This window comes from Zootoca vivipara, chromosome 11 (assembly GCF_963506605.1).
Source record: "Zootoca vivipara chromosome 11, rZooViv1.1, whole genome shotgun sequence".
Classification (NCBI taxonomy): Eukaryota; Metazoa; Chordata; class Lepidosauria; order Squamata; family Lacertidae; genus Zootoca; species Zootoca vivipara.
This window is the reverse complement of record NC_083286.1, coordinates 22,523,991-22,547,667: the sequence shown is the minus strand read 5'-3', so window position 1 is coordinate 22,547,667 and position 23,677 is coordinate 22,523,991. Positions and strand designations below refer to the sequence as shown.

Genomic DNA, 23,677 nt, shown 5'->3' with positions numbered 1-23,677 from the left:
TCTAAGAAGCTCAAGATAGCTTATATGGTTTACATCCTCCCCATTTTATCCTCACAACAACCCTGTGAGGTAGGTTAGGCTAAGAGACAGTGTCTGGCCCCATGGTCTGCAGGAATTCAATAGTAGAATGATTTCCTTTCAATGTGTTTATTTCCTGAAACTGGTAAGTGTTTGCAATATGACACCAATTTTGTGTATTGTCAAGTGACCATTCTGCGTGTAGAATCCACAAATGTAGTCACATGTTTTTATTCCTACTGAACAGTGATTTTTATTGCTATGTATCTAGTACTACATACTACTACAAATCTAATATCAGACAATTAATTTTGTTTTTAAGCCAATAACAAATAAGCTCTCATCTCTTGTTTTCTCAAGTCCTGGCTGCTCATTGTGCAGCAAACAGAACAGCTTAGCAAGATCATGAAAACGCATGCAGAAGACTTGAATGCTGGGCCATTACATAGACTGACCATGATGATCAAAGATAAGCAGCAAATCAAGAAGAGTTACATAGGTGTTTACCAGCAAATTGAGGCAGAGATGTTCAAGGTATCTCATTCAATCATTATTCTGATTTTTTTTAGTTTGTAGAACAAATTTAGCAATCCAAATCACCCATCACTGCTTTGTGATCAAAGGCATTGGTGGATTTCTGAGAGAATGTCACCTTATATTGAGCACTTTTACTGGAATAGAATAATAATTTGAACCCTGTGCCTTATTCTCTCAAAAATATAATTCAAGGTTCAGCTCAAATGCTAGTATGTTGAAGCTGCCCAAATACTTCTGCTTGGTAGCGCTCCACTTAAGGAATAGTAATGTTTGAGTGTGAATTGCTGTGTCTGATTGTTTAGGACAGGCTGTGCATCCTTTCAGCACATGGCTGAAATACCTTTTCTCTCTCCAAAGAGTGTCCTCACTCATCTCCTGTTTGTTTGTTTTTTATTCTTAGGTTACAAAAACAGAATTGGAAAAAATAAAATCTACTTATAGACAATTAATTAAGGAAGTAAATTCTGCAAAAGAGAAGTATAAGGAAGCTTTGTCTAAAGGTAGGTTCTTAATGATAAATAGTACCACTGTTTGTATCTGCTGTGACCCTTTCATGAAACACTCGAAACAACCTGTGTAATATGACCTTAATAGAAACAGGAAAAAATAGTGGTTAAGTAATTGGCTAGAATAGTTGGAATCATCGTGGAATACAGCTGTATCCCATCCCACAGGCAATCCTAGACAGCCTCTCTTGTCCGTTGCAACTGTTTCAGCTTTTTCTATAGTCTCTTATATTTCAAATGGTGACCCGCACAGCTCCTTAACTGCACCTAAAAAAGAAATACGGTCCTTCTAAATTATGTGTTTAGCTTAATGTAGAATTGCCCTTACTATTATTGTATAAGTATCTTAAAAAAGAAGACATTAAAAATCCTGTAGGTATTTCAACATCACACATTGACTTGATGCTGACCTCCAACTTGTGAATGCATAGTAACACAGAAAGTCTTACTCTGGAGTCATATATTTGTGGGTGCCTATCAATGAAATGCTACATTGATCACAGGTCATTTGCCAGAAAACACCATTACCACAGTTTTCAATAAAAATTACCATGTTTGACACTTGCTAATGATATTTTATGTATACAGTAGACCCTTGGGTTACATTACTCTCGAGTAATGTAAGCTTCGGGTTGCGAAAGCGGCAAACTCGCACATGCGCAGAAGCACTTTATCACGCTGCATGCATGCGCAGAAACAGCGTCTCTGGATACGGATTTTTCGGAGTGCGCACAGACCCCCGGAACAAATTAAATTCGTATCCAGAAGGCCCACTGTATTGCTTCAGATGGATTTTTTTAATTCATGCTTTTAGAGAATCCACTCATCCAAGTAACAAACATAATATTTTGTGTTTTAGCTAATATTATTAAAGGAAGCTGGCAAATGTTACATTGGTCACCTAGGAATTACCCATTACTGTACTACTTTATCCAAATCAGAAATACAGCATGTCAACAAACAATCACAAGTATGAGTGTGTTTTGCAGAGTTATCTGAATCTCTTGATAAGGACACAAATCAGTGCATTTTAATATCCAACTAATTTGATGATCTTACTAGGGATGTTGTACTGAAGGAGTGACTTTGAAAAAGGGGTTTTGAAGTAATGGTCTCAAGTAATTGTATTAACTTCCCAGTGTGGTGCTGTAACTGGCATTTTTAATAAATGCCTCAGAAGTACAAACAAGTGAAGTATTTAAATGATTAGTTTGGAATAATGTGTAGCAGTTATGACAGCAATACTTTAAACATCTGTAGATCAATCACTTCTAACAGGACATTTTTGAAAGGGAAATGTCTTGATTATTCAAAAATTCAGAAACTCCTTCAGAGGAGTTACAGAAAGCTACTAAGTTGTAGGTAACATTTTTGTGGACACATTTTTGAAGTTGCAGCCTGTTTTGCCAAATATGTCCACACATTCTTTAGTAGTTGTCTGTTGTCTGCATTGGACCAAAGCTAATATGCTGTTCTGCTCACTTTTAGGAGCAGACTTTTCTAATTTCATGTGATGCAGCAACCTCTGGCAGCAGGAGTGGTTTAACATGATCTGACAGCAAGTTTCAAGAGTTGCCCCGTGATGGTAGTAGTTTGTGAGGGGTGGGGTGGCAGAGGCATTGGCATTGGCACGCTCCTGGGATCCTTATCACAACAGGGATGAGGTGAGGAGGTGCCAGTGAGGGTGGAGTTGCTCAGGGACAGTGGTCCTGCAGGTGTGTGCACACCTGGGGGGTTGCCATCATGAACCTTCAGCTCCTGTGACCCCATCAATTTTTATGTTTGACCAACTGTCTTCAGGATCTTCAGGGTGACAAGTTGGGGTCAAAATATAACAGATTCGATTATTGTAATGGGCAGCAAACTGAATTAACCCTTTAACCAGAAGTTGAATGAACTGCTATTAGTTATTAGAGAAATAGTTTTTGTAATAAATATGTACTCTCTTCTGTGTTCTGTCCCCATCTTAGGTGTGGACGGCAGGAATCATAGAGCTCTTTACCTTGGGAAATCCTCTTGGTCCTTGTTCTTATCTGATGGCATTCTGTCATTACATGAAAATATGTTTGTTTTGACATGTTTCCTTCCGCATAGATATGGATTTATTTTGCAGGCTGCTTTCCTTTTGTGTAGGGGTGAGGGGTCTGTGTGTTTGTTCTTTTAGTATACAATACTTCAAGTTTAATGTTGCCCCCTTGAGTTCAAGTTTTGAACTAGAAAATCAGGATACAAGTTGTTAATAAATAGGCTTGGATGTTGAATGATAGCTAAATGGCATTTGAACATTTACCAACAGTAAAAATAGATTCTGTCTGTATCTGGTTTCCATTAGAACCTAACATCTTTTTGGGACAAGTGCAAAATTTAGAAGAATTAAGCTGCAACCCTACAGCCACTTATCCAGGAACAAATCCCATTGAATTCAGTAGGGTGTATTGCTGAGTAGACATGTATAGGATTGCCCTTGTTAGGGAGGCAGAAAGAGGAACTAGTATAAACAGTACTCCAGACTTGCAGTTCCACTGATTACATTCTAATGTCACAGCAAGCCACAATGAATGGTTTAGCATGAATGTGCAGATTGCTCCCACTTCTCTCCAAACCTCAACCCTTGGCTTATAGTTGCATCTGAACCGGGATTGTGGTTTGTTTTACTCCATGGGTGCATGATCAGAAAGTTTGTTCTTGGCTTACCATTCCTAGTTTGCTTGAGTGAAACGAACCACAATAATCTAGTTTGGGTGCAACACTAAGCTGAGGATTGTGGTTTGCTGCTCCAGTGCTCCAGTTTACTAGTGAGGAGGAGCAAAACAAGAGTCATCTGGTTTACTGTGGCTTGTGAACACACCCATTGTGTCTGTAACTTGGAAAGTTTAACATCGTGTTCTTTCTATTTTTCTGTCTATGACAGGCTTTACTTGGTATTGGTTTAATGTGCAAGCTTCTTCAAATTAACCTGCCCTCATACTACTGTGGTATGAATCTGCAACTTGCAGACATGGGTTAGTGTTTTAATGGGCAAGTGGTGGCAAAATCAGAACAAAACCCAGAAATTATCCATCAAACAAACTGCCAAAAAAGAGACTTGATAAATATTTATTGGTAGCCCAGCACATTTCATTCAAAAGGCCTTGACTAAGAGCGTTATGTACTATTGAAAATATTTTCAGTAACTCAAAGCAGTAACTAAAAAGATAATCTCCAGATATTTCTGCAGCTATATTGCACACTCTTTGTGTGGTTGCTCACAAGCTTGATAGCTAGAACAGTTTTGCAAGTGTTCTTTCTTGTACATATTGAAGTTGTGTAATGGAATTCTATAATGGTCTTTGTGGCCTGACATATTGCACACAACCGTGTACTATATTAAACATTAGCAACAATAGTTATAATTGGCAATAGTTATAATTGGAACATTTTTTGAAACCATTTTACAGCAAAAGAGGAATCTCTTACTTTCTTCATCTTTTATTGACAAATAGAACATGTGTGCACCTGTCTTTAGCTTTGTTGCAAAAAATAAATTAAAAAAGTAAAACTACAGCACTTAGAACACTGAAGGTGACAATAAACATGCTCTTTGCTTTACTCATTGTACTGCAGTCCAGTTCTAAGTCTGACATACAAAGGGAATATAAAGCCACCCCTGTTTTAAAACATTTTATATCCTGCGTATTTTGGCACTTCAGCTGGTTTCCAATAAAAAGTGCAGCAGGTTGGACAATTAATGGTCTTAGTTCTTCTGCCAGGTTTTGTCCACAATATGTGATATTGTTGCATGCCACCATGTGGACCTGGCACAGCGCAGAGTGCATGGAATTTTGGAAAAGAAAACAGAGTGCATGGTATAGGCAGAGCACACTGATGCTCTTATGGAATGAGCGGCATTGAGTGTGGCTTGAGCCTTTTCCAGGCTTCTCAGGTTAATATGGAGCTAGGAAGGGTGTTATAGATTATGCTAATACGCCTGCACAAAATGTGGTTGTTTTATGATTCTTGAGGTTTATGTCAGCCTGGCTATTTGACACTCAGTCTTGAGCATTATCTATTTCTTTTTTGGCCTGCCTACAGTGCTGCTAATATCCTGTCCAAATTTAGATGGGACATTAAGCACTAGATTGTTTGGTTTCGCTTACATTAGCTTCTGGAGGGTGAGAGTGAGTGAGAGTGAGATCTGAGTGGCACAAGGAGGGAAGGGATTAAGTTATTTGGGCTTGATCCAATCCTCATATGGTTTGTGTCCTTCTCTCCACCCTACATTAGTCCTCTTTTCACCATTCATCCAGGAAAACAGTAATATAAATGGTATATACACAATCTGGAACTCGGAAGGTAGTTCAAGAAGATCAGTGAAATAACTGCAGGAAGGAGAGCAGAATAACTGCTGGATTTAATTTTAAATTATCAATATGCATATAAAATGGATATGTCTGAACTTAAACCGTAACAGACTGGAAATTTAATCCAATTTATTGACTTAAGGAAGATTTTAGTTATTTCCTTCCTGGTTTTAATTGAGGCCAAGGCATTTTTTAAAATGTTGAAGTTTAGGTGTTGAGAAAAGTGACAGAGATGTTCTCATGTAAGATAAAGATCAATTTTAATGTCCAATTAATGAGATTCTTTTTAATATGGCACAGTCAAGACTAATATGAAAGCTGACCAAAAATATTTTGCAAGCAGAATTTGTTCCTCTCTTTGATCCAGTTGAAATGTTACTTAAAAATAAATGTGGGCATTGGAAGTGCAACTGTAGAAGACATTCAAAGGAATACTAAGTAGTATCTTCTAGGATATTCATATAAAATTGCTTAGTTCAATGAGGGTACTTTGAAGAAAAGTATTTCTTCTGATATTTCTCTGATTACCCCCCTTTCTATTTTATGAAGTGGAAATATTTTTGCCCAATTTAGATAAATATTTATGCTGCATAGATAAATTTGTGTGTGTGTGTGTGCGTGCGTGCACGTGTTCTTGTTCCTTTTATGTTGGAGGATTTATACCAGTGCTGCAAGTTATATGGACATGGCTGCTTCTGTTTGCATAGTGGAAAAATCAGCAGTTCCCAGAAATTAGTTGCAGTGCCAGAATTTAGTCCATTGCTTCTAAACTTTACAAAACTCTCCCCTTTGTAAAATCACTTTTGCTTGTGACTAGTCTTCATACTTAGTTGCCCTTGTAGCCAATCTTGGTTTATTTTGTAGCATTTGTCCCTCATCACTTTCCTTACTTTCTCAGTACTGCTCCTGGATTTTTGTGGGGGTATTGCCTCTTTTCAAAATGTACCAGCTGTTTGGATTACACCTGAGCATATCTGTGCTACAAATCTAAACCAGTTTCTAACTTGTTCTTAAGTAATTACTTCTGTCTGTAGGACCCAGCGAATTACTGTAATTCTTTGTAGAAGCTAGTGCTCCTTGACCCCTACACTCTTGGAAAGCCAGGACTAATTATGTAGTGTAGGTGTACTTGGGTATATAATTAGGTTTAGACTTTTCCCTGCATCCACAAATGAGACGTTATCTCTCCAGGTTCAACAATATGGTCAAATGATTGATTATCTTGTATGGTTGAAAACCTGTTCGCAGCACAATTAAATAAACTATGCTAGAAATGTGGGTTAATGCTGATAATAGTCTCTATGCACATCCAATTCTGAAAATACATTTAGGAGGATCCTCATTTACTGTATATGGCATTTAAATGCCTTTTAAAACATTTAAAAAGCAGAAGGCAAAACTACTTCTAGGGCAAAATAGAGACGGATGTAAACCTTTCTGGGTTTTTTTAATACTTCTGAGATTGTACAAATAACATTGTTTGCGACGTTGTAATAACAGTTGCCTCACAAATGACAAAACAGTTAGTGAAGCCATATTATTGCTGTTATGCTGAGCATTGTGAGAAGGCATGTTCAAATGTTAAGGTATATATTCCAGGCTGTGGTTTTCAAACTATAGGGTAAGCTTGGGGGGGGGGACGGGGGACGGGGACGGGACAAAAGACAATACTTATGGGTACAGTACATGGTTGCAAAATCCAAGTAGGGAATGGATCATGTACCATTATACTCAGATGTACTTTTTTCAATATCAAAATTGCTGTGGTAATTGTAGAAGCTGCAGAAGTAGGAAGCATATGGGAGCTTCTAACCACAGCAGCTTCTCTAGGCTCCTGTCACCTTTTCAGTTCACTGGTTTTAGGAAGTGTTCCGAGATGCCTATTGTTGTTCTTTTTTAACACTAGTAATAGATTAGTAGCCCAGTGCGCAGAGACCTGACCACAAAACAGCGTGCTGTGTAAATGCAGCTGTATGTGGAGATTTCGCACAGATTCTGCACACTCACCTGCCCAAGATATGGCTGCCAGCAGTTTGGGGTGTGCATTAATTTTGAACAGGGGTCTGGAGTTCAAAGGTCTTCTGAAGGAGCTATTCATTCCATATAGACCTGCCTGGTGCCAAGATCTACAGGGGAGGAGGCCCTGCTCTCAGTTTTGTGCAGTGTGAGGTTTATGGGGAAGCAGGGCACAAGAAGACTTCCGTTGTGATGGTGGCAGATTGTGGAATGCTCTCCCCTCTGAGATGTATCTGGTCTCCTCACTGGATACGTTTTGACAACGGGTCATGAAACACCTTTTTGAACAGGCAGATTGTTGGGATCACATGGTGAAGGGTGTGAGAAACATGGCTGTAGAATTCCTGTTGTGAAAGTATGCTCTCTGATGGGAGAGTTTGACTCTACATTAAATCCTATAATAGGGAATCCCTGCTGTGTCCCGATATCCATATTTAAGAAATATACATAAAAAAGCAGTTCTAGTTGGTCATTTATCCGTCAGAAGGGAACCCTTCTGATCTAGGGATGACCATATGTCATCTGTCCTGAGTGCTGGTCATTATATGCCACATTTTAATTGCTGTAATTTTATTTATTTTAGTTTGTTCTGAGATTTTAAACTTTGTAATTGGTGATTTTATCCTGATACCAGTCATTGACTGTAATAAAACGACTTACTTACTTAGATTGTTAAGAAGTATTTAGAATATATTATTGTATAAATCAATTACAATTGTTTATGCTGCAATCCTTTGTACGCTAACATTTATTACCTATTAGTAAACCTGTAAAGGGTTGCACTATTTTACTACTTGCTATTGCTATTTTGTATAGGGTAGAGAATCATGATTTATGTCATGGTTAACTTTGACAAAAACAATTAATTGAATGACGTCTCAGAATAAAAGCACTTTCTTTGAGATATGAATGTATATTATGAGAATAAATGTTCAGGTAACTGCATTATGAGATTTTCTAGCCCAATGCTAACTAAATGTAATAATACCTTATCCTTCATGAATGTATAATTCATATTGTCAACCATAGAGCTGAGAACAAAATATGCAGGCAGCTTTGCTGCTGTATGAGAGAAAAAATCAAAATAGGAACATAACATCCAATACAGTTGTTCCGAAAAAAGTCAGTGTTAAAAATGGGAAGAAAAGAAGGATAAAGAGTGCATAGTTTAAGCTTTTTTTTTTTTGCAATATATTAAACTTTTAAAAATGGTCATTCAGAGAGCTCTAATTGGGATAGCTTGTGCCCAGTTCAACAGATTATATATCGTACTTTGGCATTCTGAGGCAAAGAGGAAAAGCCTGCTTTCATTTTGAAAATTGAAAGGCTGGCAGTTATATGAATCTGTTTCTAGCACTAATTGGAACTCATTGCACCCTGGTAAGGCAGAAAGCTGAAGTAAAGAAATTGAATTTAAAGCCTTTAGAAATTGACATAAGAACTTAAGGGTCTCAATAGGTCAATAGCTTGCATTAGATTGCAGATATGAAAATAGAAGTGGTGGCTTGGATCCCAAAAAACCCAAGCAACTATCTCTCTAGGCTTGTGATTCTCAGTTGCAGGCACCGTGAGTTGCATGGGAAACTGCTTTTGAAGGGAGGTGACCTAGGGTGTACTTGAGTATCTCTTTGGATCCCTGCCCATGTGTGTATTTAGCTAGAAATGAAATCATGAGCAAAGTTTAGGGTGCAGCCCTTCACAATTAATCATGGTAAAGCTCTGTTGAATTCAGTGCAACTGGGTTATGGCATATGCATACCTGCACCATTGAAATCAATGGTAGTTAAAAGTGGTTAACTCTGGCTTTTGCTTAAGTTTTTTTTTATTGCAACTCTATATAATTAAGGATTTTCCTTCCCATTGCTCTTCCTTCAGGAAAGGAGACTGAAAAAGCCAAAGAACGTTACGATAAAGCTACTATGAAACTCCACATGTTGCACAATCAGTATGTGTTGGCGCTGAAAGGAGCACAGTTACACCAGCACCAGTATTATGACGCTACACTTCCTCTGTTCCTTGACTCCTTGCAGAAGATGCAAGAAGAAATGGTTAAAGCACTGTAAGACACATTTTCTTTTACTGTAAAAGCATGCATACTTCAGCTGCCTGGGCACATTGCATTGTTATTTGTAAGTAGTGGTAGCCTGAAATAGCATCCATTGCTGTTAGCTACTCCCAAAATTCTACAGTGGCAGCTAAGGATAGAAACATGAATTTAAGGTGCTGGTTTTATAAAGCGTTGTATGGTTGGGAGTATCCGAGGGAATACTTTCTGCCAACCTGGGCTTGTATCAAAGACCATGCACTTGGTGTCACGGCCCTCAGAGTTGAATAGTCAGCACAGAAATGGCCTTTCTAATGGTGAAGTTCTCGTTGTGCAACATTCTCTCCAGGGACAGTAGTCAGCACCAACTGTGTGTGTGTGTGTGTGTGTGTGTGTGTGTGTGTGTGTGTGTGTGTGTATCAAGTGAAGAAGATAATTTTATTCTCATGGGCTTTTAATGGATGATTCTATTTTCTGCTGGTACTTGTCTGAATATGCCTGTTGTCTTTGTCCATGGAGTTTTCTTGGCAGGGATACTGGAGTGGCTTGCCAGTTCCTTCTCCAGGTATGTATGGAAGTGAGAGCTGGACCATAAAGAAGGCTGATCGCCGAAGAATTGATGCTTTTGAATTATGGTGCTGGAGGAGACTCTTGAGAGTCCCATGGACTGCAAGAAGATCAAACCTCTCCATTCTTAAGGAAATCAGCCCTGAGTGCTCCCTGGAAGGACAGATTGTTAAGCTGAGGCTCCAATACTTTGGCCACCTCATGAGAAGAGAAGAATCCTTGGAAAAGACCCTGATGTTGGGAAAGATTGAGGGCACTAGGAGAAGGGGACGACAGAGGACAAGATGGTTGGACAGTGTTCTCGAAGCTACGAACATGAGTTTGACCAAACTACGGGAGGCAGTGCAAGACAGGAGTGCCTGGCGTGCTATGGTCCATGGGGTCACGAAGAGTCGGACACGACTAAACGACTAAACAACAACAACAACTTGTCTGAATTGCTGATGAGGTAAAATCAGCAAATGCCCGCAAGAAGTGGCAGAAATAAAATAGCTGGAAGCTGAAAGCTGGTTGTTGGGACTTTAAACAGTGTTGCATTAGAAGCTTGATCTGAAAAGTGGCGTTATAAAAGTGTGTAAACAATATTTTCCATTCCATGTCATTGTTGGCGGTTCAGTTTTTATTAATTGGGTTGGATAGCCATAATCGCTCTCGGTCTTCCTTTTTTGACAGCATAATCTTACAAAAAGACTCTTAAGGTAAATGGAGTTGCATTTTGGTTATGGGTAGCTTCCCCCCTTTTAGCTCAACAGCTTCTGTAGATATTCTAAAACCAGGTTACTCCCTCTTCAAACGGTTGCTAAAATATTAATGGGCCTTTTGAGACATACTGGGTTGCATTTTTAAATTTGCTGTAAATTGTTAAATTGGAGCCCGTATTTGCCATTCCCAAAGCAACTGACCCTGTTCTTTATTTTGTGACTTTTGCTCTTTTTCTTGTTTTGGCAGTAGTGAGTAGCATTGTTTCTCTAAGCATAGAAATTGTGTCTTCGTGCTCTTACCTGTTCAGTGCTTAGGATTTCATGGGGAGCAATTTGTACCAGTGGATTAAATCCAATGGTGTCCATCCCACAGGTAGACTACATTTCCTCTCTCACAATAGGACTTCCTCTTCTGGGGATTCTTCAGCACAGGTTTGCAGGGAGCACGGGAGGCTGCTGGGTGAGAAGAAAGGAAAGGAAAGTCCTGTTGTGTGAGAGGAAGTCTATTCTACTTGTAAATGTATACTATGGGATTTACCCACTGATGCAAATCTTTGCTTATTTGACTTGTGCAGATGGGCCTATTTAAAAGGACATAACCTTCTTATAGTTTAGTTCTGTAGCCTCAAATCAGTCTGATACTCATTTGGTTCTTCAGAAACCTCCTTGCAGTTGCTGGGACTTCCAGATCACTCTTGATTGGGATCTGTCCTTAGCCTGCTCAATTTTATGGGTATGGTACTGAATATTTGACAACCCAGTAGAGAAAGGTTTTATGTTTTGATTGATTGATCTCACTCTAAACAAAACCTTTGAAAAAGCTTCATGCAGCGGTGAATATATTGTACCATGCAGGGTGCAATTCAGTTATTCAGCGTTTATTTTTATTAAGTCATCCTGCTCAGCTGAACCTAAGGCAAGTTTCTCATATTCTGCTGAGCAGGGTAGATTATGCTAGAAAAATGGCTACCATCAGGATGTGTGGTTCAAGGGGATCTTCATTTCCTTCTGCAGTTCAACAGAAATAGCAGGCAGAGGAGAAGAGATAAGAAGGGTGGTATAGTGGTTTCCTTCACTTCTCTCTTTCCCTTCGTTGGTGGTTTGAAAATGAGAAGAGGAACATGGAGCAGCTGCTATGGCATGTTTCTTGCAATCTGCTTGTTCCCCATGTGGTTCTAAAGAAGGAAAGGGAGGAGCAGAAGGGAAATTGCTTATGCTTCAGGGTTGCTCTCACCTTCCTTTCCAGCTTTTGAAGTACCATGCAGGTGTGGATAGGCTGCATACCAATGTACGTACAGTATCTTGAATGATGAGTGTGTGGTTGAAGCATGATCACTGTTGCACAGTGTAGACACATGATTGTCCTTCCCTGACTGGGCTCTGAGGGAACTTGTTCATCTGGTTCCTGGCAGAAACTGGATTTGTCACATTGCTGATTGGATGGCTCCTGTGTCAATTATGGAATTCCCCCTGTCCCTTTTCAGAAGCAAACTGTGCAAAGCCCTAATTGTCTGGCTGTTGTGTCCACTGTAAAATAACTTCCTCCCCTTTCAGAACTGTTTCTAAAACTTTTAAAAACCACTGTAAAAAATAAAACATTTTAAGATCTGAACAAGTGTTTGATAGGATGAGCATGCCAGGAAGCAGACAGCCCATCTGAAGCACTGAGGGAGGGAGAGAGTGTCGGAATCTGATCCACAGACAGTGATCTTCACAGAAGGTTAGGGGAAGCAGATTGCACGCTGTAGCTTCCCCCCCACCTCTTGTTCATATGTCTGTACCCTAAGAGAGAGAACTTTTGCTCGTCACAGCCTACTTATAAAAAGCATTTGGAGGCCTTGAGAAGGTTGCAATACCAAGACATTATATTATGAAGCAGCATATGCCACATTTAAGGTAAAGGTAAAGGGACCCCTGACCATTAGGTCCAGGCGTGACTGACTCCGGGGTTGTGGTGCTCATCTCACATTATTGGCCGAGGGAGCCGGCGTACAGCTTCCAGGTCGTGACCAGCATGACAAAGCCGCTTCTGGCAAACCAGAGCAGCACACGGAAACGTTGTTTATCTTCCCGCTTGTAGCGGTACCTATTTATCTACTTACACTTTGACGGGCTTTTGAACTGCTAGGTTGGCAGGAGCTGGGACTGAGCAATGGGAACTCACCCCATCGCGGGGATTCGAACCGCTGACCTTCTGATCGGCAAGCCCTAGGCTCAGTGGTTTAACCCACAGCGCCACCCGCGTCCCTTATGTCATATTTAATAAGACTTAATTATCCAAGGAGTTACTGAAGAGTTAAAAAACAAGAATTCATCCATATCTTCATGTTTTTAGTTTATAAATTACTAAAAGGTTTTCTAGACATACTTACATGGTATTTTTCTTTTCTCCAGAAAAGGTATCCTTGAAGAATACAGTCAGATCACCAGTCTTGTAACAGAAGAAATAGTGAATGTTCATAAAGAGATCCAAACATCTGTTGAACAGTTAGACCCTGGTTCTGAGTACAGTAGTTTCATAGAGGCTCACAGGTAAATGCATATTTATAACTGCTGTTGTTGTTTCACCATTGCAAACTATTTGTTGTTGTTTAGTCGTGTCTGACTAAATAAATTTATCCTCAACACTGTAGAACATCAGATAATATGGTGATGGCTTCAAATGCATGCTCTTCATGCAGCAGCATACAATATAGTGTCTCTTTCTCCACTTGGTTGCCTGAAGTACCAAAAGAACTGGTTGTAGGAATATGGAGAATATCTCCTGTTGGCTTTCTTGTCTGTCTTGGCAGTGAGCAGCATCTTGTGTTGTCTCTGGATTCAATTTCTAGAGAGTCATTCAGGGTTACTTCTCCAAGAAGTTTGTCACCCACATAGCGGGTGATGGAGAGCTTATCTGCCTCCCAGTGTGTAGCTGCCACAGAGTGCATCTGGCCACCACATCAGCTACAAGGACATGAGAGGCATATTGTAGTATCCATTGTAACATCTGCTATGAATGCAGCTGGACAGTGTAGCTTGAGTAAACTTTGGCGGGTGCGACTCGTATCTTGAGCAGGGTTGTCTAGAAGATCACCCACCTACATTAAGGATGCATGTGCAAACACCAATGCTGTGCAAGCCACTTTTCTGGCTAAGGCAGAGACCTTGTGTGCCCTGTGGATGGCGCAGTCTAGGTGGCGTTCTTCAGCTGAGAGTCCCCTTCCTGCAGAAGCAGAGCTTTAGAAACTGAAATGGAAATAGGTAGAGCTATGCTGGGCAGTTTTAGGGAGTCCATGAAATCAGAATCTAAATAGTATTAAGCTTTTTAGCGAGTGCTACCGCTTTCTGATGCTGGAGGGTTGAATCCCATTCAGCCTTTTTAACCTTCAAGAAGGGAGCTGAAACCGGAACTCCAGACATAGGAGGCTGTGGTTCCTTTTGTAAGTGCCACTGTTTGGGTGGAAGCAGGAGATGATTGGGGTGTGTGTGTTAAACTTCAAGATAGCTGGAGTTTTGCATAATAAAGGAATGTAATGAGATTCTTGGAATAGCCAATGTGAGAATTGTTGGTGTTTGTGTATGGAGTGTCACTCCACTCATCCTCATATTGATCCATGTTAGTAAAAGGAGTCATTGGATTCTAATCCTCTCCCCGACCAAAGGAATGGCGAGACTGAGGTCTGGTAGAAAAAAGCTCAATGTACATTAGGTTGCCTTGAGCTGAGAGAGAACCTTTTGAGCACTGTCTTTGAGCTCATAAATTCCTTGCCAGCAGGTCTAGCTTGAGCAGGTGAAGAGCACGCAAGAGCTGAGAGTTGTTGCAGGATAGCCTGGTTGATTTGATTGAGCGTGTCCTCAGACAGCTATAGGGTATGAGCAGGAGCAGGCTGAGAGGGGGGAATGGACCCCTGAAAAACCCTGTTCAATGGTAGTATTGGGGGAAAGGAGGGTTGGAACTCCATGAATTCCTCTTCATCTGATGATTGAGAAGGACTAATGGGATGCAGAACATTGCAAGGAAGCAGTTTTTAAAGCCCTTGCTTGCATCTTTTCCTTTTCTCAATTGGTATCTGCCTCAGAGGAGGGAGGGGTGCTTTCCCCCTCCCCAAGTATCTAACCCCACTAGCCTCCCTGGAACAGGAGAAACTCCAGTGGGGTGGGCGCTGCAGGAGAGGTTTCAGCCATTGATGTGAATTGGCAGGGATGGCTGGCTGATCACTATATGAAAGGGGTGGTTCTGCTTCCTTCTCCTTTCAGTTTTTTGTAAATGAGTTGAGACTCTTTTGGAACGGAATCCCCGATAAAGAGATTTTTCCTGCTTGGTGGAAGAGGAAAAATGGCTTTCTTGCCAAAAGCAATCAAGCTGGGCTTGCACTTTCTCTAGGTTTCTCAGATCCCTTTCCCTTTCCCTTGCATATTAAAGGGCTGTTGCTGTAGTGGAAAGGATTTCCTTTTCTCCCTTAGCTTAATGTATTGGGGGGGGGGTATATAGAAGCTTTTGTTAAATTCCATGTATTCTGGGGTAGGGGTGGGGTGGGGGGGCTCTGTGAAAACTAAAGACACAAAGAAGCTAAAGTTAAATCTGAAGACTTAGTTAAATCCGAGAAGTACTGAGTAAAAGGATTCAGTAAGCTATTTGGAAAGACAAGAGAAAGTGAATAAAAATGCAAGAACCTGAGAAATCAGCGGGAGCTTGCTGCACTTTGATCGAAAGCAGGAGCAGAACTGCAGGATGGATACCCCACCTCCCAAAAGGTTGCTGCCTGCCTTTGGGCAGAGCCATTAACCCATCCTACTAACCTAGAGCTGGGAATGGGAAAACTGTCTTCAACATTGTGGTACAACAGATAATTGGGTGGTGTGAGGGACAAGGGATACAGGGAAGTCCCTCCCATCTTAAGTTCCAGCCCATCACCAAGCGCTGGAGAGAGTAAGGAGAGCTCTGCCTCCAGCGGAGAGTCAGGAAGTGGTGTCCGAGGCTCAGGCAGGGTTGTGGAGCCCATGCCTCAGGTGGGACAGGAAGTTGGACGCACGGGGGGGAGGCCAATCCCCCCAACTCCCGAATTGCGACGCAAACGTAGGGGGAAGAGGTTGGGTCTGCCAAAGTTGTGGTGCTGGAAGAAAACGCGCCAATCGCCATTCGGGAGTTCTGACACCTCACCTTAAGGATGCATTTTTACTGCTCTGAACACTGTAAATAGTCAGCACTTAATAAAAGCCTTAAAAGACCATGCTGGAGTCGTTACTCTAGAGTAGCCATACCAGGCCCTCTGACAGCAACTCCCGAATCTTTTTTGGCTACTTTGGAGTGCAGCGATGAGCGCTCAAGAGGCTGAGCATTGGAGGCTGGAGGCTGAAGCAGCGAAGCAGGAGCTACAGACCCTCACAGCGCACGCACAGCAGCAATTGCATGCCGCTCAGGAGGAAGCGCGAGGGGCGCAGGAGGAGCTGAACAAGCTGGTGGACCAGGTGAGGACAAAAGAGGAGACTGAGAAACAGCTAAGGGTGATGGTATTAGACCTGCAGAAAAAGTTGGAAGAGGAGAAAGCCGCTAGAGGTGGGGGGGCACCCCAGCCGCAGCTAGTCCAAGTGAGAAGGGGACAGAGCCTAGTCACCAAGTTCAGCGGAGACCCGAGGGAGTACCTCGGATTCGAGACTGAGATAAATTATGCGCTGGAATTGCATGCAGCAGAATTCCCAGATGACGCGCACAGAGTCTACTTTATCATAGAGCATTTGACGGGGGCCGCCCGGGAATGGGTAAGACCGCTCATCGCGCAAAAAAATCCTTGCATGAAGAACGCAACTTTATTTCTAGAAGCTTTAAAATTAATGTACGCTAGCGACAGTGAAATGGAGGCCACTAAACAGGAGCTTCATGACCTAACACAAGGAAAATCGACAGTTAGAGACTACTGGGCGAAATTCACCATGCTGGTGCACAAACTGGGGTGGGATCTGAACAGTGAGCCAGTGAAATCAGCCTTCTACCTAGGTTTGCATGCAGACGTTAAGGATGAGCTGGCAAGAGGTCCTAGACCGCAGACTATGGATCAGCTCAGCAAAGCGGCGCTAGCGGTGGGGGTGAGGCAGGAATCCAGATGGTATGACAAACAAGCGACGCGCGCAGCAAAACCTTGGTTCCCACGCTCTCAGGACAGACCACACCACCAAAACCCACCCCAGGGACCGCCCCCAGACCCGCCCAGACCAAGCCCAGAGCCGGAACCGATGGAGATCGGGGGAGCGCGCGCGCGGGCTTTTCAAACCCCGGCGGCGCCAAAACGCAAGGAGGGAAGAGGAGGGAATTGCTTTCTCTGCAACTCCCCCCGGCATCGCGTCAGAGACTGCCCTCATCGCAGGGAGTGGCAAGGAAAGGCGGGAACGGTTGTACCTTCCCCCACTGACGTAGCACCACAGCAGGGAAACGAGACAGCCTGGCTGCAGGAGACAAGGGGCAGCAGCCAGGCACAGTCAGCAGTGAACAGCCCCAGCCCGCCCACCCGCACAGAGAGGAGCAGAGCCAGCCCACCCCTCCCAGAGCAGGAGTGGTTCTAGAAGTCACGCTGACGCTCCCAAATGGCTACCCCCTGTCAGTCCTCGCCTTAATTGACAGTGGGGCATCTGCCAACTTCTTCTCGAGAAACTTTGCAGAAGAGCACCAAATCCAACTTCTGCAGCTGGATTTTCCCCTGCATGTGGCCACCATTGATGGCAGAGAGTTGCTGGGAGGGGCCATCACTCATCAAACCCCCCCCCCATGAGAATGACGGTGGGAAGGCACTCAGAGACACTGGCTTTCAACGTCACGACCATCTCAGACCCCCCCATCGTTTTGGGAATGAGCTGGCTGGCGCGCCACGACCCTTCCATAAGTTGGCACCAGAGATGCATCACGTTTGGGTCGGACTTTTGTCTGGAACATTGCATGCAGCACCAACCAGGGGAGGGGCCTCCGATAGCCACGGTGGCCACCATGCACGTCAAAGGGGGTGAGGCGATACCCAAGCCGTACTGGGACCTGCAGGAGGTCTTCAGCGAAGCGGAGTCCGACCACCTACCCCCACACAGGCCTTTTGACTGCCAGATCAACCTGGTGCCGGGGGCAACTATACCCCCAGCCAAGCTGTACGCCATGTCAGACCAGGAACTGGAGGATCTGCGCGCTTTCATCGACAAGAACCTCAAGCGGGGGTTCATCAGAGAAAGCAAGGCAGCAGGGGGCAGCCCGGTCTTCTGGGTGGACAAGAAAGACACGCAACAGCGCCGCCTGGTGGTGGATTTTAGACGGCTGAATTCGGTGACAGAGCCAGTGGCTTTCCCCATGCCCAGAGTGGATGATCTCCTGACAGCGGCACGCAGGGGCAAGATTTTCACCAAGCTAGACCTGAGGGGGGCGTACAACTTGATCAGGATCCGGGAAGGCGATGAATGGAAGACCACGATGTTCACGCCTCTGGGCTCTTTTGAATATCTGGTGATGCCCTTCGGGTTGCAAGGGGGCTCAGCCTGCTTCCAGGCCTTCATGCACCACGTCCTGGGGTCCCTCCTCTTCAAGAACTGCCTGGTCTTTCTGGATGACATCCTTATCTATTCCAATGACCCAGTGCAGCATGTGAAGGATGTCAGGGAGGTGTTGCAGCGCCTGAAGGACAACCACCTGTATGTGAAGCTGGAGAAGTGCAAGTTTCACACCAAGGAGGTGGACTTCTTGGGCTACAAGCTGTCAGACAAGGGACTGGCAATGGACAAGGACAAGGTGCAGACCATCCTGGACTGGCACAGCCCCAGGACGCGCAAAGATGCCCAACGACTACTAGGCTTCGCTAACTTCTACAGGAAGTTCATCCAGAACTTCTCTCGGGTCACGGCTCCCATCACCGACTGCCTGAGAGGCAAGCAGAAGTTCAGGTGGACACCAGAGGCACAAGCAGCGTTCGAAAGCCTCAAGAGGGTGTTCGCGTCAGACCAGCACCTGTTCCACGTGGTGCAGGATGCGCCCCTACGCCTGGAGACAGATGCTTCTGATAAAGCTGTGGGAGCGATTCTGTTGCAACTGGACGCCAACAGAGAGTGGAGACCCTGTGCCTTCTTCTCCAGGAAGCTGACCCAGCCTGAACGCAACTACACAGTGTTTGATAGGGAACTTCTCGCGATCCACGCGGCGTTCCAGCACTGGCGACACTTCCTGGTGGGCGCCAAGCACCCCATCCAGGTGTGCACAGACCACAAGAACCTGGAGTTCTGGAGAACGGCCAGGGTGCTCAACCAGCGGCAGATACGGTGGGCAGAGTTCTTCTCGAACTTCAACTTCTCCATCCACTACATCCCGGGGGAGCAGAACGTCAGGGCGGATGCCCTCTCCCGCAAGCCAGAGTACATGGAGGAGGAGTTGCCACCAGCACCCAGGCACGTTTTCCCCCCATCTGCATGGTCATGCGGTGCAGCAGTGGTGAGCGAGGCAGAACTCACAGCACTGACGGCAGCGGATGAATTTGCCACCCGCATCTTCAGAGACCTGAGAGGGGGGAGGGAGCAGGCCAAAGACTTTGAGGAGAAGAGGGGTTTGCTTTTTTACAGGGGAGCCCTGTACCTCCCGACCAAACAGCTGAGAGGTAAGGTTCTCAAGCAGATGCACGACAACCCAACGGCGGGTCATTTCGGAAGGGACAAAACCACTCACCTAGTCATGAGACACTTCTGGTGGCCAGGGGTGCGGGAGGATGTTCGGGATTATGTCAGGGGATGTGACACCTGCCAGCGAGCAAAGGTGGTCAGAGCGCCACCAGCAGGTTTGCTGGAGCCATTAGCCACACCGCACAGGCCGTGGGAAGTAGTGTCCATGGACTTCATCACAGACCTGCCGTCGTCCAGGGGCAAGACCGCAGTGTTGGTGGTGGTGGACCTCATGTCCAAAATGTGCCACTTTATACCGTGTGCCAGGGCGGTCTCGGCAGAAGAGACGGCCAAACTGTTTGTGGACCACGTATTCCGACTGCATGGATTGCCTTTAAGAGTTATTTCGGATCGTGGCCGCCAATTTGTTTCCAGGTTCTGGCGACGGCTCATGAACCTCCTGCAGGTGGAGGTCAGCTTGTCGACGGCTCGGCACCCGCAGACCAATGGACAGGCGGAGCGGGTCAACGCCATTCTGCAGCAGTACCTGAGATGTTACGTCAGCCAGAGGCAAACGGACTGGGTGGATCGCCTGCCACTGGCAGAATTTGCCTACAACAATGCGGTGCACGTCTCCACAGGGGTGTCGCCCTTTAAGGCCAACTATGGGCGCGACCTCAGATCTTTCCCGGAGAGGGAGGGGGAGGAGGAGGAAGAGGGCCCACAGGCCGAGGAGTGGGCAGAGGACCTGGAGACGGTGCACCAACAGCTCAGAGAACACTTGGAGAGGGCCAAGGAAGCGTATAAGAAGGGGGCAGATCGCCACAGGCGGCCGGGAGAGGTCATAAGGGTGGGGGACAAGGTTTGGTTATCCTCGGAAGGTCTTCCCACCAGGGGGCGATGCAGAAAGTTAGCACACAGGAGGCTGGGCCCCTTCACGGTCACGCAACAGGTCAACCCGGTAGCCTTCAGGCTAGCACTGCCGGAGGACATGAGAGTGCACCCAGTGTTTCATAGATCACTGCTGTCGCCGTACAGGGAAAGTACCAGGTTCAGGGACAGCGATCAGCCTCCAGAGGGAGGGGGGGAGACGGGAAACGCCCGACAGCTCAATGAGGCAACTGAGATTTTAGACTCAAGGAGAGGGGTGAGAGGACTGGAGTACCTGATAGCATGGGAGGACACTCCGCCATCCCACAATGAGTGGATACCGGCCACGGAAGTACCTGAGGAATTTTTAGTGGAAGAATTCCACGCCCTGTTCCCCCACAGGCCCAAGCCCTGGCACATGGAAAGGGAGGGAGAGGGGGAGGAGCAGGAGGAAGGGATAGCAGGCAGCAGGTCCCCATGGAGATGGGAAGCGGAATTTGAGGACACGGAAGAAGAGGTGTGGGTTTCACCGAGGTCAACGACGTCAGAGGCAGGAGAGGACTGGCAGAACATTTTTACTCCCACCAGCTCTGATGCCACTGACTTCTTGGGATTTCCGTCTTCTCAGGGGGAAGGAGAGAGATCGCAGGATTGGGGGGAAATTTTCACACCCACAGGCTCGGATGCCACAGACTTCTTGGGATTTCACTCGTCCCCAGCAAGCAGAGAGCCACTGGGGAGGAGGAGAGAGGAGCCTGGGAGGGGGGTGGATGTGAGGGACAAGGGATACAGGGAAGTCCCTCCCATCTTAAGTTCCAGCCCATCACCAAGCGCTGGAGAGAGTAAGGAGAGCTCTGCCTCCAGCGGAGAGTCAGGAAGTGGTGTCCGAGGCTCAGGCAGGGTTGTGGAGCCCATGCCTCAGGTGGGACAGGAAGTTGGACGCACGGGGGGGAGGCCAATCCCCCCAACTCCCGAATTGCGACGCAAACGTAGGGGGAAGAGGTTGGGTCTGCCAAAGTTGTGGTGCTGGAAGAAAACGCGCCAATCGCCATTCGGGAGTTCTGACACCTCACCTTAAGGATGCATTTTTACTGCTCTGAACACTGTAAATAGTCAGCACTTAATAAAAGCCTTAAAAGACCATGCTGGAGTCGTTACTCTAGAGTAGCCATACCAGGCCCTCTGACAGGTGGTGACTGCACATGCATGCTCCTAGTGCAGCAGCATCTTAGACAGTGTGGTTTAAAGCACCCAACCTTTTTGAGGGACTGCTTCATACAGGTGAATAGTTGCACCAGAACTATGTGAGCCACCTGTGTGAGCTGTCAATTGTATGAACTGGTCCTCCTTTGATCGTGTGATTGGTGTAGATTGCAGCCATTTCATCTGCAGAGAAGGAGCTTTCAAGGATCAAACTAGAAATTCTTATGGACATAAGACCCATGCCTCAGCCAAGAGGTTAGTGGGATGGGGCATGGACAAAGGAAATCCACATACGACTACTTTGGCAAAGGTCATTGTCAGCTATGGATGCATAGTTCATAAAAGTACTTATTTTCTCTACGCTTGTTTTAAATATAAAATATATTGTCTCCTATGGTCCTTCCACTAAATCTTAGTATAATTGTCAGAACTAACAGTCTGTAGCTGGCCAGCCTGGTATGGAAGAAGAATGCAGTGTCATTCCCACTTCAGATGCTTGGTGTTAGTCTGTGTCCCACCTTTGGCAGTACCTGGAACAAGTAGTCCTAGTAGCTCAAATGAAATCCCATTTGTAGGACCTGTATTCATATAGAGTCACAACAGCGCCTATGGACAACTGTGATATATTAATATCCTGATTCCTTTAATTAAATACAATTGTATTTTTGTGGACTACAAATAGTACCTTGTACTTGTGTGTGAAGTGTCTTTGAGTATTCTATCAAATCAATCAATTGTCTTGCATCTGTAAAGGACACCAGATGTTGCGCAACAAGAAATAGAGTTTGATACATCTTTATTGGAAGAAAATGAAAATCTTCAAGCCAATGAGATTATGTGGAATAATTTAACAGCTGAAAGTTTGCAAACAATGTAAGTAACTTAGCCTCCTTTCTCATTTTTTTCATCTTGCCTTATATGGTTCAGTCACTGGCATGTCCAGGTAGACCCCTACATGAAAGCTGGAGAGCTGTGCCAGTCAGTGTAGATAGTACTGAGCTAGATAGACAAGAGTTTGCTTCACTGCATTACAGCTTCCTATGTTCCTATGACTGGAGTCTTTCTTTCTTGGCCACAAATTTGTTGACGAGGTGTGATGAGCAAAGTGATTGTGGTATAATGACCAGGAAGCTTAGGAGAGTGAGGAATTGTTACTGGGGGTGAGTGATATATCAATATTTTGAATCTTACCGGTATGAACTCCAGGCCTCAATAAAGGTTTCATTTTTCCCCCCACCCTGTAATATATCGAGAATGCACTACCCAGCTGGCCTTGCAGACCCGGCAGGCAGGAAGCAGCACTTTACTGCAAAGCAAACCTTTACTGCAAAGTAGATGGCCATTTTCTGCCTTCAGATCTTCAAAGCATAAGCCCCTGCTGCCTCTCAGTTGGTGTTGCAGAGTAAAGGGCTTTACTTTGCAGTAAAAGCTGCTTTCTTCCTGCACAGTCTACAAGGCAGAAGCCCCATGCCTCTGGCTAGAGACAGACCCAGCATAACAATAAGCTTCCCTGCCGAGGCAGGGAGAGTCTCTAGGCAGAATAGAGACCCAGCACGATATCAGGCTAAGCATGATATCAAGGTCTGTATTCTGCGGATCTTATTGGCAGAAAAATAAACTTTGTTTGATTGTTGAAATCAATTCCTATCAGCCAACAAAGTTTCTTCTTCGTGATAAGATCAATGTGGCTTGGCTCCTGCTTTTGTTAAGGCAAAGAAGCAACAATTTACTTTTGCAGTAAAGGCTTTATGCATTTGGAAACCAAGGTGCAGATGATGCTGATGAATGGGCTGTTGAACGTGCAAGTATCCCACCAGCCTGAGCCAACATGGCCAGTGCACAGGGATGGTGGAATTTACAGTTCAAAACAACTGGAGGACTATAGTTGCTATAGAATGTATTTCCCCTCAATTGATGTAATGTAAGCAAATAATAACAATAGATGGATATGTGTCTATAGATACGAAAAATCTAGAATGGCTTCATATAAGTGTATATTGCTATCTCGTACATTTTCAACTGTATTCTGATGAAAACTCTAGGGTGTTGCTAAGTGTATGCAATTTCTATTTGTGAGATGCATATATAATTTTTCCCCCATTGAAACCATAGGTTGAAAACAGTAGTAGAAGAGCTGATTCAGACCCAGCAGACACTTCTAAACAAGGAAGAGCTAGTACTGGAATTAGAAAAAAAGATAGAAGAATCTTCTAAGATTTGTGAGAGGAAATCTGAGTGAGTACAATGGTATTTCGGGTTGCAAACGCTTCAGGTTAC

At 44.5% G+C, this 23,677-nt stretch overlaps 1 protein-coding gene across 4 annotated transcripts in view; it reads left to right on the top strand.

The window, feature by feature from the left end:
* Positions 1–23,677, top strand: part of FER (FER tyrosine kinase) — a 162,839-nt gene that overhangs the window by 13,738 nt on the left and 125,424 nt on the right. For all 4 annotated transcript variants that reach the window (XM_035100139.2, XM_035100138.2, XM_060280166.1 and 1 more), the window contains exons 5-10: positions 379–552; positions 956–1,055; positions 9,293–9,476; positions 13,124–13,261; positions 22,154–22,273; positions 23,513–23,635. In XM_035100139.2, coding sequence (XP_034956030.2) covers positions 379–552; positions 956–1,055; positions 9,293–9,476; positions 13,124–13,261; positions 22,154–22,273; positions 23,513–23,635 — 839 coding nt within the window. The remainder of the gene's footprint in view (positions 1–378; positions 553–955; positions 1,056–9,292; positions 9,477–13,123; positions 13,262–22,153; positions 22,274–23,512; positions 23,636–23,677) is intronic.